Source organism: Eulemur rufifrons, chromosome 16 (genome assembly GCF_041146395.1).
Source record: "Eulemur rufifrons isolate Redbay chromosome 16, OSU_ERuf_1, whole genome shotgun sequence".
NCBI classification, from domain to species: Eukaryota; Metazoa; Chordata; class Mammalia; order Primates; family Lemuridae; genus Eulemur; species Eulemur rufifrons.
The window spans coordinates 70,448,775-70,466,330 of record NC_090998.1 but is presented as its reverse complement, the minus strand read 5'-3'; the positions used below and the strand labels follow the sequence as shown (position 1 = coordinate 70,466,330).

Genomic DNA, 17,556 nt, shown 5'->3' with positions numbered 1-17,556 from the left:
TAATATAGCCTCAAAATGCTTCAGACACAAAGGCTAAGCTATAAGCAGAAGTTTAGTTACTATCTATTCACAAGGACAGAAAAAATTCTTGTTAGCAGTATTAATGAAAACTCATAGTTATAAAGTGCACTGAGAACACAAGTATTGACATCTCTTTGTCAATTTATACTCAGTATATAAACACACACACATATATGTGTGTTTATAATGTATTTAAGTATGCATGACAGAGAGAAGAAAATTCTTTTCTAGGGAAATTGAATGGTCACAGAAAAAAGACATATATATACTGAATTGAGAACTAATTATTCCCAATGAAGTAGCAAACTCCATGCCTGGTCATTCTAGAATGAAGCTGACAAGTGCCGTCAATTCTTATAAGGGCTTTCTTTTTAAATACCAATTTTCAGCAAAGCAACATTTAGACATGTGAGGAAAGACTCCAACATGAAAGTTCTCTAGAGGTCAAATCAAAACAAGAAAAAAAACCTCAAAGGAAATAAAATTATTTCAGTAAGCATAAAAAATTTACAAAGCCACCAAAACCCTATAATTGGTATCATGAGTGAGATAAGAGATGATACCAATTACATGAAACAAAGGAATTCTTTAGGAAAAGAACAATTGGAGAACAAGTTTTCAGAGTAAATATATAATATAGAAAATTTTAAAGATCAGAGGACAAAATTAAAGAAATCTCTCAGAAATCATTTTTGAGAAGGGAATTAGAAAAGATGATATAGAATTAGACAATCTAAAAAGAAGGGTCACTAAGACTTAGAAAAAGAGAAAATAGAAAAAAAGTTGATGACTATATGTCACAAACTTCTATGTAGAAAGGACTCCTTGAGGTACCCAGTGAATGATTGAAATACATGCTCTCAAGTTACACGGGTTATACAATTGCAGAAACTGAAGATTAAAAAAAATCCTAAGAGTCTTCAGAGAGGGAAAAAGGTCACATTCTGAAGACTAAAAATCATAATTTTATAGACCTTTACAGTCTAAATTTCAAAAGCTATAAGACAATGACTTCTTTGAATACCTTCAAAAAACATTATTTCAAATTAGAATTCTATCCAGTCAAAATATCAGGTAAGTTTATGCCTCCCAATTTGTTCTTTTTGCTTAAGACTGCTTTTGGTATATGGGGTCTTCTCTGGTTCCATACGAAGTATAGAATTATTTTTTCTAGATATGCAAAAACTGATGGTGGTATTTTAATAGAGATTGCATTGAATCTGTAGATCACTTTAGGTAGTATAGACATTTTAACAATGTTGATTCTGCCGATCCACAAGCCTGGCATAGTTTTCTATTTGTTTACATCCTCTGCTATTTCCTTGCTCAGTGTTTCATAGTTCTCCCTATATAGGTCTTTCATCTCCATAGTTTAATATATTCCTAGGTATTTTATTTTCTTTGTTGCTCTTGTGAAGGGTACTGAGTCATTGATTTGGTTCTCAGTTTCACTGTTATTGCGTATAAGAATGCTACTGATTTCTGTATATTGATTTTGTAACCTGAGACTTCGATGAATTTGTTTGTCAACTCCAGTAGCCTCATGGCAGAATCTTTGGGGTTCTGTAGATATAAGATCATATCATCAGCAAAGAGTGATAGTTTGACCTATACTACAAGGTTATAGTAACTAAAACAGCATGGTACTGGCACAAGAACAGAAACATAGACCAATGTAACAGAACTGAGAACCCAGATGTAACATAAACTTTTCAAAAGAAGACAGACTAATGGCCAACAAACATATAAAAAAATGCTCAACATCTCTAATCATCATGGAAATGCAAATCAAAACCACAATGAGATATCACTTAATTCCAATGAGAATGACTTTTTTCAAAAAGACCCAAAACAATAAATGTTGGCATGAATGTGGAGAGATACGAACACTCATACACTGTTGGTGGGATTGCAAACTAGAACAACCTCCGTGGAAAGTAATATAGAGATATCTCAAAGAGCTACAAGTAGAACTACCATGTGATCCAACAATCACATTACTGGGCATCTACCCAAAAGAAAAAAAAGACATTCTATGAAGAATACATCTGCACTAGAATGTTTATAGCAGCACAATTCACAATTGCAAAGATGTGGAAACAACCCAAGTGGCCATCAATACATGAGTGGATTAATAAAATGTGTGTGGTATATGTATAGCATGGAGTTCTACTTAGCCACAAAAAAACAATGGTGATCTAGCACCTCTTATATTATCCTGGATAAAGCTGGAGCCCAAGCTACTAAGTGAAGTATCACAAGAATGGAAAAACAAGCACCACATGTGCTCATCATCAAATTGGTATTAACTGATGAACACTTATGTGCACATATAGTAGGAACCTTCATTGGGTGTCAGGCAGGTGGGGGGGAGGGGATGGGTATATTCATACCTACTGAATGTGTTGCACACCATCTGGGGGATGGACACACTTGAACCTCTAACTCTGGTGGAGCAAAGGCAATACATGTGACCTGAACATTTGTGCACACTTACTATGCTGAAAAAATATATATATCAGGTAAGCGGATGGGGTGAATAAACATGGTTTTAAACATGTGCAGTCTCAAAAGGAAAAAAAAAATTTTCCAGATAACAGGAAGTGACCAGAGGATGTGCTCCACTAATATTATGGAGCTAAATAAGAAAGAGAAGAACATAAGATGGAGGAAGTAAAAAGGGATCTAACCCAGGAGATGGATGAAAGGAAGCCCAAGACTACAATAATCCTGCAGCCAAGAGAGCAAGGGTTGTAATACCCATAAATTTACATTAAAAGGCAGTATTTCAAGAAAGGCAGTGTGATGTATTTTTATGATAGTTTTAATCTATATCTTAGGTATGCTTAGATTACATTTGAAGAAACCTTATAATGAAGACCTACTGCATAAATTCTTTGAATGCCTGTTGCAAGTAAATGTAATGTGAGATGTGATTGAGTTGCACTTACTTTCATCAATCATAACATCTCCATGTATGTTGAAAGGGAGGATTTCTATAGTCTCCATTAACTATGAAGCAACTAAAATGTCCCATAAAGAACTTAATGTCTATGATTTGTTAAATTAACTTAGTTTTGCTTGCAAGAGAAAGCAAACCACATTGAAGTAGGAGGATATAACATTTCAGGATAAATATCCCCCAGGAAAAAAAATGAAACTAATATGTTTGATTTTATTTATCACCACTTTTATAATGTTCTAAGTCTTTTTAAAATATTGACTCATTTAATCTTCACAACTCTATAAAGTGTGTATTACTACTATTATTATTTTTGTTATTATTATTCTTAATTTACAGAGGAGGAGACTAAGGCAGAGAGAAATATTTGTCTAAGTTCTCACAACTAGTGAATAGCAGAGATGCATTCAAACCCAAGCAAGTCTGGCTTTCACCACCACACCATGTTGTCTCTACACATTGAGTGCAAACAATTTTTCAAAATGGTTTTATAATTCTATCTTAGATTTTAGAAATTATTAATGAAATATTTGTGTATGTATATATAGTGTATTATGTAGTTATATATAGAGAGAGCAAACAGATGTGGTACAATGAAGGAATTACAATAATTTTGCACTGTTTGTTTTAGTAGTAAGCAATATTGGTATTGCATAATTAATTATGCACTAAATATTTACTTAAAGCTTACAGTATGCATCTATTAGTAGCTATTGAAGGGAATCATGGTTGTAGATGGAGTAAGAAATGAGGCTGAACAAGCATGCCAAACTTTTATTTAATAAGAAAATAGCAGATGTTTGAAATTTATAAATTGAACAAAAATAATATAATCAGAAATATTCAAGTAAATACTAAATAAATCTATAGAAAAGTTGAAAAATCATGGCTTTTTTAGAGCAGGACTTATGTTGAAGTGGATGGAATAGGTAATTGTTACCTTCCTTATCAGTTTCATGGTAGTCTTAACCTTTTAAATGTATCATTACAGTGTTTTAAATGTATTACTTTGGCAAAAATTTTAAATATGTGTGTGCATTAGCTATGTAGTTTAGTGGATTCCTTTTATATTTTTTAAATTATTTAAGAGAGTTTAGTCAAACAAAGTGGAAATTGATTTACTGAGAGAAAATAATTTTCCTTAGCAAAAGGTCAATCAATTATACACAAAAAAGCTCCCAGAGGCACCTAAGTAGTCCAAACAACCATCACTAAAATACATGTGTCAGACACATGTGCCAGCGAAGTTGAAATTTCCTGTCTTTTATCCTCTTATGCACTCTCCTGCCCTTTAAAATGTCACTGTAAGCAAATATGAAACAAAAAATGCTACAAAAAAAAAGAAGTTAAAAAGTTAAAAAAACAACAACAGCAACAACACTTTTACTCCCTTTCAAGTTTCTGGAAAGACTTCTCTCAGGTAGGCAAAAATGTTGACTATCACATTCTCTGCTGAAAGAAATTTCTGCCTTCATTTCCATATACGTAAAAGAAGAGAGTTTGAATAAATGATTTGTAAGATCTCATTGAGCTTTAACACTTTCACTATGAAATTTGTCTACATTTGTCCAACATGTTCATCTTCATTATCTCCTTTGAGCTCCAAAAGACACTGTGTATTTATCAGGGCAAGTGCATTATGGGTATACTTATGCTCATGATAGTTAAATGGCCCATGCAAGCTCAAACAACTATTAGTTGCAAAAGGAAAACTCTAACTCACATTTTTTTTTTAGTCACATATCCAACACTCTCCACTACGTTCTTACTTGGACAGTTATGCTGATCAAAAAAACTCATGGTTATCAAACTGATACATGTGTCTTATGTGTTTATCTGTTCATCTATTAATTCATTAAAGATTATTGAATACCTACTATGTGCAAAGTCCCATGGACTTCTGAAATATCAAGCCATCACTAGAGAGATAGTTCCAAAGCCACATCATTACACTTTAGGCTTCCTTTCTTCCTCTTTGCAGAATCAGATAAGACTGGACAGAGTCTTTTATTAATTCTTACATCAGCTCACATGACTCACACATTCTCACTATCTTATTATTTTAATTTGTTCGACTTCCACTTAATTAAGCAATTCCATAGAAGAGTTAAAGTCTCCATTCTCCAGGAATCAATAATCAAAGAAAGGTAGATTGGATTATTATAGGAAACATCAAGATATAGATAGACAGAGATAACCCTAACAGTGGAAAATATTTTCTGGTTTTAGTCTTGAAACAATGATATCCAAACCTGGCAAGCACTGTAGATGGTCTTTTCATTTGTATCATGTCTCCCAGAGTCCTTAAAATGTGATTATTATCATATGTGCACAAAATGAGAGGGAAGAGTCAAGAATGATTTCCAGATTTCTGGTTTGGGAGACTGAATATGATGATAGTGCTGCTCTAAAGTATAAAATGACAAGAGCAGTTAGAAGTAAAAGAAGACAGAGAATTTAATTTTAGATATGTGCCCTTGAAACATGTGATAGTGTCTAGAAGGCACGCACACACACACACATACATACACATATTGGAGTGCTGGTCTTGTTCCAGAGGCTGGGTTGGAGAACCATGGATTCATGCAGGAAATGTGCATGGAGCAAGAAGAGCATACAACAGAGGTCAGAATCTCAAAGAGCTCTAAATGCTAGAAACACTTAAAAAATATTACAAAGAGGAACCAGAGAGCTTTGGGATAAAGATAGAGAGAAGACACCAGGAAAGGGAGGAAGAACTGGGAGAGGATGCAAGAACAACTAAGAGGAACATTTAATAAAAGGGGTGGGTCAGTACTGGCAAAATTTATAGGTCAAGTAAGCTCAACACTAAAAGACTTCAATAGATTAGTCAATATGAAGATTGTTGATGATTTTTGTCAGAGCAATTTTAGGGAAACAGAAATAGAAGTCACATTTTGGTGGGTGGATCGCGAGTGGAATGGTGAACAGGAAATAGATTGAAAGCAGCCAGTAGACTACTCTAATTTTCCTACAATTAACATGAGGCTACGTTTGTGTTATAAAATTAAGAAACTACAGAAATCACCTTGACTAAAAACAAAAGAAAATTAAGAGATAAGAGAGTAGTTAGAAGGAGCTGTACAGATTTGAAGGTCATCTGTTATCTAAATCTTTAATGTATAGAAAAAGATAAGAGAGGGAGAAAATGAAAAAAAAATGCAATAGAGAGAAGAGATAATTTTGAGAAAGCAAATAACATTTGTTTTCTTAAAATACGATATGAGTGGTACCTATAGGGCTACTAAGAGATCATTTCTGAATCAGATCTTAGTCTATAAAAGATGTGAAGCATAAATGCATTTTCCATTTATGTGTTGCTAATACCAAACATTTCCATAATCATTTACAACAAACTAAGGCTAGCCCTGTTCAGTAGTCCATTGCTATTTTACAGATGACAAAACTGAACCCCATTTGACATTTGACCTGCCTATGGTTAGGAGGGAGGAACGAAGTGGTTTAGAAAAAGGTCCTTTGAACCCAATGCTTCTCCTCTTCACCATGCTCTATCTTTGATAATACTCGTGAGCAGTGTTAAATGAGTCGTATAAATTCAATTTCCTGATCTTAGAATAAGAGAAAGAGATTTTTAAAAACAAAAGAATTACAATCAATCAACAAAATAATGTCTGAAAACAAGATATTTTATGTTTGCATCCTTCCTCAAGAAGAATAACAATTTTTTTTCTCAACTATAAGAAATGGAAGACACATCTTAGACATGTGTTAAAAAAAATTGCAATGTAACAGAATGTCTTGTAAGGGACTAAATGCAAAACATGTGTTATAATGAGTAAAAATTCATCCCATTTTCATAAATACTTGGAATAAATTATTAAAAGAATAGGAAATAGAAATACAAAAATCATTTCTATAAAACAAAGCATAATACCACGTTTTGTGCCAAAATCAGGTATAACTTCCTAGATATCATTTTAAATCTTTCAAATATATTTTTCTATTTCTTTTTCCCTTAAACATACTACAGCATCTGTTTTATATTAGAGACAAATACAATATGTCCACATACACAGAGGACATTGGCCGTTATTATTTTGTATTCAATTTTTAAAAAAAAAGATCTAGAGAAAAATGCTTTAAAATCTCTTTTTGTTATACTTAAATTAAAGCTGCCTTCAGTTGCCTGCTGGTAAATCAGGTCTAGATATCAGTGCATTACGACATCTTTTGAGCTGTGAATTAGGAGTGAAAATTGCCCTGAACTTTCGTTACAGGTTCTTGAGATTAAAGTAAGACTTTCCTTTACTGTGCTGCCTAGGTACAGAGATTGCGTAGTTGTTGGAGGGGTTAAAGTTGGAGCCACTAGTGCATATATATTACAGAGGATTCATAAAAACACGACAGTGGAGCCTGGGATAATCCATTACTGTGAACAAGCAGTGACCAATAGAAAAGGAAGAAGAAGATCCAAGAAGGCTGAGGTAAGCAGTCTTCTGAAGCCCTGTTAAAGTAGAAACAATAGATCAAAAGGTGTTCATGGTGACCGGTCTGAGTAGGTTTTACTTTTTCTCATAAGAGGTTTGACAGCATAAAGTGAAAACAAATTGGTTTAGTCAGAGTGTTTTTTTTTTTTTTTTTTTTCCTCTTAAGTGATTTTTAGCAAACTTCAGACCCAGGCACAGGATTCAACGGTACATTCCTGGAAGGCAAGGTAAACTATTTTGCACTTTTTAAAACTCTTAAAGTTAAGAATTCAGAGTTCTGATTCATCAGATGCAGGGTTACAACTTCAAAACTAAAGCAAATCCCTATTCTGAAAAAAAAAAAAATTTAATGTGTCTATGTTGGAAAATGGCCAGAGCAGCATACTGCAATCCTAGGAAATTTGACAGCTTGTGGAAGCAGCTCTGCACTTGTTATTTTCTGCAATTTAATGACAAAATTGAAAGCTCAGCATTTCATAAATAAAGTTGATTTTATCTTTTCCTAAGGAATCAGTAAAATTTGTTCTATCTTTATTATCAAATGATTTAACTAAATGTACATTGGTCAGAAGGTTATTGTTATATACATGTACCATATTTGTGCTATAAATATATGATTAAATGTATATTATATATATATTTTCTGTTAAAATAGTTCTTTGTACCCATAACCTTTGATGATATTCAGTGGGAGGGTTTGTGTGCTTTAAATGTACTAAATATCAGTAGATATTAACCTATACTTTATTATCCATACTGGAAATATGAATATAAATATAAATTATCTACTTATATCCTAAATATGTTTTTTTGTTTTGTTTCTTATCAACCATAATAATGCCATAGTTGAGTACATTACTTATGTAATTGTGATACAAATCACAATGTTTTCAACTCTACACAATAAACTCTGTCTTTCTCTTTATATATACATAATATAGAGAGAGTTTGTAATTCAATTTCTTACCTGAACAACTTGATTATGTACTTATAAGTATAGAAGTATAGAAGTCTTTTTCCCCAAAAAATAAAACTTACCTGAGAAGTTGAGCTATAGAACAAGAGGTTAATCACACTTTTTCTTCAGATCCTAGAACCTTTCTTCACAATAAACTGCTAAAGTATTCTTTGATCTCTTCATTTCTTTGGTTCCAGGGCCAGAAGGCCTGGGGAATCTCATCCAGATGTTCAGCTCATTTAGGAGTGAAAGTAAAAGCATATGCCTACTCTTAGGAATAACACAGACTCTCAATTTGAGTTATTAAAAGATCACTTTTTTGTACTCTTGTATTCAACTACTGGTTTCAGTTCAATTCTTTCAATTAAATAGCTTGAAATGGAAAAACACTGAAAGCTGCTAAAATTTGCCTTCCATTCCTCAGCTTTCATTTTGATTGGGTTAAAACCAGAAGGCTACAAGTTGATGAATTAATTTCAACATTTACAAAATGTTTTATCTATGGTTCCTACTAAATAAATGTATATTTATTGTTGTTTTTCTAAGAAATGTTGACATGTCTTCACCTCTCCACTGAAGATGCAATATTTACTGAACATTTTGATGCATACAATTATCTAATGTTCAAGATCTTCATGTCTCTAACAGTTATATCCCTTATACTGTAGGTGCTATAATGGCAGCCACAATCTCCTTCATCATCTGGGTGTTATTCATAACAGATACTGTATTGACTCGAAGTGTGAGACAGGTCTCTGATCCAGAGGATTGGACTGTTCATCATGACTTCGACTGTCCCAGAGAGTGTTTCTGTCCCCCCAGTTTCCCTACTGCTTTATACTGTGAAAATCGAGGTCTCAAAGAAATTCCTGCTATTCCTTCAAGGATCTGGTATCTTTATCTTGAAAACAACCTGATAGAGACCATTCCCGAGAAGCCATTCGAGAATGCCACCCAGCTGAGATGGATAAATCTAAACAAGAATAAAATAACCAACTATGGAATTGAAAAAGGAGCCCTAAGCCAGCTAAAGAGGCTGCTTTTCTTATTTCTGGAAGATAATGAGCTAGAGGAAGTACCATCTCCATTGCCAAGAAGCTTAGAACAATTACAATTAGCTAGAAATAAGGTATCCAGAATTCCTCAAGGGACCTTCAGCAATCTGGAGAACCTGACCCTTCTTGACCTACAGCACAATAAACTAGTAGACAATGCCTTTCAAAGAGACACCTTTAAGGGACTCAAGAACCTCATGCAGCTAAACATGGCCAAGAATGCCCTGAGGAATATGCCTCCAAGATTACCAGCCAATACAATGCAACTGTTTTTAGACAACAATTCCATTGAAGTAATACCAGAAAATTATTTTAATGTGATTCCTAAAGTGGCCTTTCTGAGACTTAACCACAACAAATTATCTGATGCAGGTCTCCCATCAAGTGGCTTTGATGTATCGTCAATTCTAGATCTTCAACTGTCTTACAATCAACTCACAAAGGTGCCCCGAATCAGTCCTCATCTGCAGCACCTTCACCTTGATCATAACAAAATTCAAAGTAAGTAACCATTAGGGTGTGTCTTTGACTACAATGCTCATGGTCATTAAATTTATTTTATATCTACATTAGAAATAAAAATTGTGTTGCCCCCCATATGCTCTTAGATAGTTTTAGTATATTTTCAGTTTTCAGTATTAAGTTTTGTCTAGGCACAGACAATCTTAATGGGCTAAGAAGTCCAAATCTTCAAGTTGCATACTGAAAAGTGGACTTCAGTAATCTACAGAGGGCCATTATCTATTTGGAGAAACTAAATGTCTCTATCTTCTTTTACGTGAGGAGATTCTGATAGTTCTACCTCACGGAGTAGACTTATTTAAGAAACTCTACCAAGCACAACCAACCTCATGAATAGTCATAGAGGGAATATGATTTAAAAGGTATTAGGAAGGCACTTATGTCCTAAAAACTGTTGGACACCTGAAACTGTGGAGAATTTTCATTTCTAACAAGTTCCCAGGTGATGCTGATACTGATGCTTTGGGAACAACATATTGAGAGCCACTACTGTAGTTTAAGGCTTTACTTAAATTAAAATAGAAACCAATGCCCTTGGGAGCCGGCAACTCCTTGGCACTTATTGGCAATCAGCAAGGTGGAAAGAATATTCTCTCCTTTTCTGAAAATAGATCTGATAGGGGAATGAAAGGTGAGGACAAAGTTTTTAGAGGCAGAGGTGCCATTAAGAGAAGAAGTTTATAGAAAGCAAAGGCTAGAGACATTAAAGACAAACTAAGCATGTTCACAATATGCCAGAGACCAGGCTGGACCTGGGGTAGAAGTGAGCAGTATCTTGGTCCAGCCTGGCACTTACCTATGCATCTTCAATCCCAATAAAAGCCCTTTAGGAAAATAACTGTGGGGAGATTTTTTCCTTGACAACCTAAGAAAATGCAGTCCTAAAGTGAGATTCAGTCGGAATGGTTCGTAAGAAAGTAACAGAGATAATTGTCAAAAAGTTGTCCTGCCTGGTTGTTACTCACTAAAGTTTCCTTTAAGCAAATAATCATATAAACATACCATTTATAAGAACAGAATATATTTCCACTGGGTACTGCTCAAGTTATTCAAGATTTGTTTTGTTTTTGTTTTTTTTTTTAATAACAGTGTGCTCGAGCACAAAATCCAAGAATTAAATGGCAGGTTGCCTCCACAGCAGTTATTTTTCCATGGTGATGAAACATATTATTTAATCCTGTAGTCAAAAGCGAAATATGCAACAGAATAACATTTATTAATAGAGGAATCTGTTTAGCTGAACCAAATAGTACAAAAACCAGTATTGACCTAAATATGCAGTTTTTTCCTAAGTGTTTTGTGCTTCTCCAGGTACATTCTTTGTCTGACAGTAAAAGCCCCACAGACAATTGTGGGAAGTTAATTTCAAGTGATTCCACAGAGAGCTGTTTTTGTGAATTGGGGGGTTCCATCCTGAGAATTTGTGAATGAGTATGTTTAGAGTGAGATAGTTATATTCAAAACACAGTCAATACGTGTAAGGCTCTATCCTTCCTTCATCTACACTTTGGGTTTGTTTCCTAAGTATCATATCATCCATTTCTATTTTTCAATTGTTCTCCTAACTTAGCCTGCATCAGAATCACCTGAAGAGCTGGTAAAACACAGGTTGCTGGGTCCCACCCCCACAGTTTTGGCCTCAGTAGGAATGAGGTGGGGCCTAATAATTTAGTTACCAGTTAGTATTGATACTGCTGGCCCATGATTCAAGAACCACTAATTATTTCTAGAAACATCCTTATGTGATATTGTTAGGAATTTCTGAATAAAGAGAAACTGAAGCCCAAGGACAAAGACTAAATACAATATCCAGGACCTGAGCCTAGGGCTTTTCATTTTAAATGTTTTTTCCACTCACAGTATAATAACAACACTTTTCTTCAATCTCCTGAATATAAGCATTTAGAAAAAAATTCTATGAGTAGAACAGCAACAACATCAACAAAGAGAAATTGAACTACTTCCTTCTTAATGTAGATATCAAATGTGGCCATTTCTATATTCCAAGAAAATAAATGTGAAATAAGAATTTCCCTGGCTAGATTATTGGCTATCAATTATATCATACTCTGTTCAAATGACTGTTAAAGAACTTAGTTCTTCTTGCTACATATGCTACTGCAGTTGTTAATAAAGTGGCTTCCAAGAAACACACTTTTTAAAAAAGTCCTCAGAATTTATAGGACAGTGAACCTTTCTTATGCAATATGATGGAAAGACTTATTTATTTTTTCTGAATACATTAAAGAACTTAACATTTAGTAAAAAAAAAAATGTTATTTATTCAAATGCATTACTTCCTAGAGTTCTCTGAGACACACCATAATTAACTTATGAAAATATAATTAAATCTAGAACACTTGTTTTTATATTCCATTTATGCAGACATGCATTGATTATGGGGCATAACAGTGATGAGGATCAGAGGATAGCAAATGGAAAGAGACACATCCTCTTCAGTATGGTAGGAAAAGGAGGAGGCTGGGCCTTGGCTATGCTACTTACTTGCTGAAATAACCTTGTGTACATTTCCTTACCTCTCTGAACCACTGTTCCCATAATGCCCAGGTGGGGAAGAATAATAATATTCTCTGATAAAGCATGTATTTTGATAAAGTACTGATATTTGTGAAAAAAATATGTTTATAACCACAAAACTTCCATACAAATATGATTCATCATTTTTATCAAGTAGAATTCACAAAATAGCATAAGGTCAGAGAAAAGCAACCTTGTTGTAAGCATAAAATTATTCAATACAATATGCATCTGTATGCAACAATAGGACACAGAGGAGAGGCATTGCTCAGGTTAAGAGGGTCTAATCAGGGAAGATATTTTGCACAGAATAGGTAGATTTGAAAGGGATTTAAAGGCAGTATATGGATTCATGGTTGAGATCAGCTGTTACACACTTCTCTGAATTTTGCCACTTTAGCAGGCCTTCTCTGCTAGATGTTCCTAAATCTCAATATAGTCATTGGTGCCAAAGGCTCTGATCCAAAGCAGGTGCACAATTTCCTCTATCCTAACCAAATGAAAAGGCTGATAGGATATTTCCTGGCTTGAATTCTTTGTAATTCAAATCTTGGCAAATGTTTCCTTTCCAATTAAATATACTTAAGTATGAAGATTCAAGGTAGTTTTCTGTAAGAATTACATATGTAAAGTTATGTTAATTGCACTTTTTAAAACATGGCATCATATACTATTTTGCATCTTTTAAGTTAATTTTAAAGTACTTTCTCTTATATTAGACTGATTTTCTAACTACTCATCCATCCATCTACCCATGTACTTACCCATTCTTTCAGTACCAGATCTGAACTGTTGTCTCTACCTTTAATGCCCTAACTACTACCTGTCTCACCCTGTAGTAATCTGAACATGCCTTATCTCACCTGCAAGCTTAGAAGACAAGTGACATCTTATGTAATTTTTTCCTACCACAGATGCTAACAATATTTCCCTTCTAGTGCTCTATACTAAGTATAGCAGAACATGGAGTGAGACAGTTATGCGGTTATTGAGCATTTGTTCAGGGTTACTTTTATAAAACAAATATGCACAGTCTCTAATGTACACAAAAATTGTTTGTATATCTAACAGATTTCTGCATCAGGCCACTAAGTCCTGATGCATAGGACCACTGCAATAGTTTCCTGGTCTCCCATCCTCTAATCCCCCTTGCCTTCCAATTCAATCATTCATGCTGTCTTTGTCTACACAGGTGTTAACGTCTCTGTAATATGTCCCACCTCTTCCGCACTGCCTGCAGAACATGATTCCTTCGGTTATGGACCTCACCTTCGCTACCTCCGTCTGGATGGGAATGACATCAAACCACCAATCCCAATGGATTTAATGACCTGCTTCAGGCTCCTCCAGGCTGTCATTATTTAAACGCATTCTCAACAAATCTAAAATTGGTCTAATAAGCTGTTGTTTCTGACATGAAATTCGATTACCATTCATAAGCTTAGGACAAAAGTCACATTTCCAATTACTCTTGGCCACCATTTTCATTTGTGCAACTGATTTTTTTCAATTCAAAGATACTTTCACCAAAAACAGTACAGCCTGTATTAATTTGTTTTTCTTTCAATTAATATTATAAAACAGACACAGAGTTAAGATAGTTTAACTCAAAGATAGTTCTTTTTGTCTTTTTCACAGCTTATTAATGCCAAATAATGCAATTATACTGTTATGCAATAAAAGAGACATATCTGTTTATTATGTTCAAAATTACTTATGCAGATACTATATTTACAGAATAAATACAGTAATCATATAGGAGGTAGGAAAATCTAACAAAATTTAAAATGAGATATTTCTTTATCATAATCATAGTGAAATAAATGCAGATTGCCCAGTAGCTTTTGGACGTACAAGTTTGGTACTTAGCTTGAGAATGGGTGTGAAATGAATCAAATATTTTCTAACAAGAGAATTCTAGTCATTTAATATCAAATAATGAAGAAGCAATAGTCATTCCTAGTTCACTACCATTTCTTGTAGCTGTTCTTTTTAGATATAGTCCACTATATTCTAGCAATTATACAAGTCCTAAAATTTACATTTATTATAATGCATTTCTCACAGAATCTTAGTGTTTTAACACTTGAAATCCACTTGAATTGCAAATTGTTCAGCTCTTTGATTGTTTTTTGGATTTTTGAAAAATAAAAATAGTGAGTGCTTTCTAACAAAACAGAAGTAAAATATTTATTTCAAAGACATTATTCACAAGTTTCATTGAAAAACATATTTTAATACAAAATTTTAAAGTAAAAGTTATTTCTATTTTTAGCATAAATTATTCAAATATGTTTCCTCCACCTTGATATTTTTCTTCCAGTAAACATAAGAAAAAATTTATACTCTAACCGCTTAACATAATATGCTTGTCATGTTAAAAAATAATCCAGGATTTCATTAAGTAATAAAGTACTGTATTCTTTAGCCTTCTGATTTTGTAAGATATATGCTATAAGCAATTGATATTCTATAAAGATTAATACATACTTTATATATATTCTCTGAACAGTGTTCTGAAAAATTCTATAAATTTGATATATTTCTCTAAAAAAAGGATTATATGTGTTTGTGAAACACTAGGTTAAAAAAGTCCAGTAGGTTACTTTACTCCAAAGCTTCTCAGAAACTCAATATGCTATTACATAATGTGAATTCCTAAGAAGAGAATATAATGTACAGTATTGCCTACTTATTTTCACACCAAAATGTATTTGGAAGTGAGGGAAAAAAAAAATCAACACACTTTGAAAATCCTGGATGAATGCAAGAAATCAAATTAATTGACATTAAGAAAAAGAAAAAAAATTTAAAAGACATCAAAGCACATAAAATTGTGAAAATTATATCATCTATAAAAATATTTCATAAAATAGAGGTAATCTGATATTTGTATTTATTTATAAGGAGTCGTATTTTGGCTACAGTTAAGGAAGAACATTCTATTAATAATAGGTGTTTAGAGTCACCCAGCATTGGAAGCAACTTTTCTTGAGGTAGAGTTACTCATCTCTGCAATTATTCAAACAGAGAATGGATGATGATTTAAGAAGAAAGATATAAAAAAGATTCCTAATCTGGAAATAAAATTCTTTTGAAATGGTCCTCTTAGACCTTTCAACTCTAAGAACTTCCCCCCTTTCCTCCTTCCTTCCTTCCTTCCTTCCTTCCTTCTTCTTTTTCTTTTCTTCCTTTTTTCATTTATTTAAGTATTTATTTGGTACCATTACTATACCCAGGGGATACAATATTGTTCACAGTTTATACTACAGCGAGTGACATACAAATTAATTGAATAATCACAAAAATATGTAAAATTTTATCTGTGATAAATATTAACAGAGCTGCATGGTGCAAAGGAATTAATAATAGTGATTTGATAGGAGGATTCCCTAAAGTAATAATAATTAAGGAAACATGTAAAAGATTAAAAATACTTAACAGCACACGGTGGAAGGGAAGACCATTTCAGATAGAATTTAAAGACTCTTAAGTTCCTAGGAATAATTTGAAAGTCAACTAAGAGTTTTAAATCAAAAAGGATTATGTTCATTGAGGGGTAACATCATGCAGTGGTAAAGAACATTAACATTGAAGTTAAAATTGCTGAGTTCGAACCCCAGCTTCACCACTTACTATGTGGTACTGGGCAGGATATTTAAATTATCTGTGCTTCAGGGTTCCCTCATCGGTAAAATGGGACAAATAATAGTACCTACCTTATGGTGAGGATTAAATGAGTAAGAATATGTAAAGTGCCTTGAACAGCACCTGACACATGGTAAGTATTAAGTGTTATTTAAAATATTATTTTGTATACATGTATGTGGTTCTTCTTGGCACTGTTAGTAAAACAGCTGGGAGGGAACCAAGACTGGATGTGAGGAGATGAGTTAGAATTTCGGTCTTACAGTACAAGTTAGGAAAGAAAAAAAGGTAGTCTGGAGCATGAGGGCATTGGTGGTCGTGGTAGAAACAGGGAGAAATGGACAAATGTGAGAGTGTTAGGAGGTAAAATTGTCAATATTTGGTCATGAATTATATAGAGGGAAGTGAAAACAAGGAAGGTGTTAAGGTTTCTGGCTTTCACAATAGAATAGATGGCAGTACATTTTCTAAGAGAGGCGTGTTTAGAGCAGATCATAAATTTGTTTTTAGACATAGTAGAAAGTGCTTTGGTCATCCAAGAGATGGCATGTAAGTTGTTGAATGAATGAGACCTGGAGTTAAAAGGAGAGGTCTGCATGGATATATAAATATATAGGTGCAATTTTCTAGATTTTGTTAATCTATCTAATAATTTTGGAAGAATTCTGAATTTAACATATCAACTGCCATGTGAGTTGCATTTAACTAACACTAGCTTTGAGCCCGGGGACTCATGAAGCATATGAAGAAGACTCAATGCTCTGAAACAAATTCAATAAGTATGTCATGAGTCACAGACAACTCAATTGGTGTGCAGTGTAAAAATTGATTCTAGTGTCACGTGAGTTGTATATAACTCATATACAGAAAACAATAAAAAATAAATTTTTCATTAGATTAGAAAGGATAATTTTGTTTTTGAAGTTTTTATTCTATTTTTGTATTAAAATACCATTGTCTCAGGGAAAATTTTTTTTTCTAGTGTGGCAGTCAATGTGTTAAATATTCATACTCCCATGGGGAAGAGTGATTAGGGACAGGGGACAGATTAGGAGAATGCAGGTATTATTCCAAGTATTGGCAAATCAAGAAATGAAGGATGGAATAAACTTTCTACATATAACTCTCTATTTTTTTGATATATGCACATAGAGTTTCCCTAAAGTTTTTAAATATATGCTGTTCTCTTTCTTTTTGTTATATATGATGTGACTATCATTAAAAAAATTTCATCAATAATAACTAGGAGATAAGCGCAAGTCATTTTAATAAATGTTCAATCTCTCATTTTATGGGCCTAATTAAAACACAAAACAAAACAAAATAGTATTTATGATCTCTCCATGTAAATATTATGAATTTAATTCCTAGATAAGAAAAAAA

The 17,556-nt window shown here is 33.4% G+C and overlaps 1 protein-coding gene across 1 annotated transcript; it reads left to right on the top strand.

Annotated features, from left to right (window-relative positions):
* The first annotated feature begins 7,385 nt into the window (after positions 1–7,385).
* KERA (keratocan) lies at positions 7,386–14,765 on the top strand. Its single transcript, XM_069491321.1, has 3 exons — positions 7,386–7,679; positions 9,079–9,966; positions 13,718–14,765. The coding sequence occupies exons 2-3, from the start codon at positions 9,087–9,089 to the stop codon at positions 13,888–13,890; spliced, it is 1,053 nt and encodes a 350-aa protein (XP_069347422.1). The 5' UTR covers positions 7,386–7,679; positions 9,079–9,086; the 3' UTR covers positions 13,891–14,765.
* Positions 14,766–17,556: the final 2,791 nt, after the last annotated feature.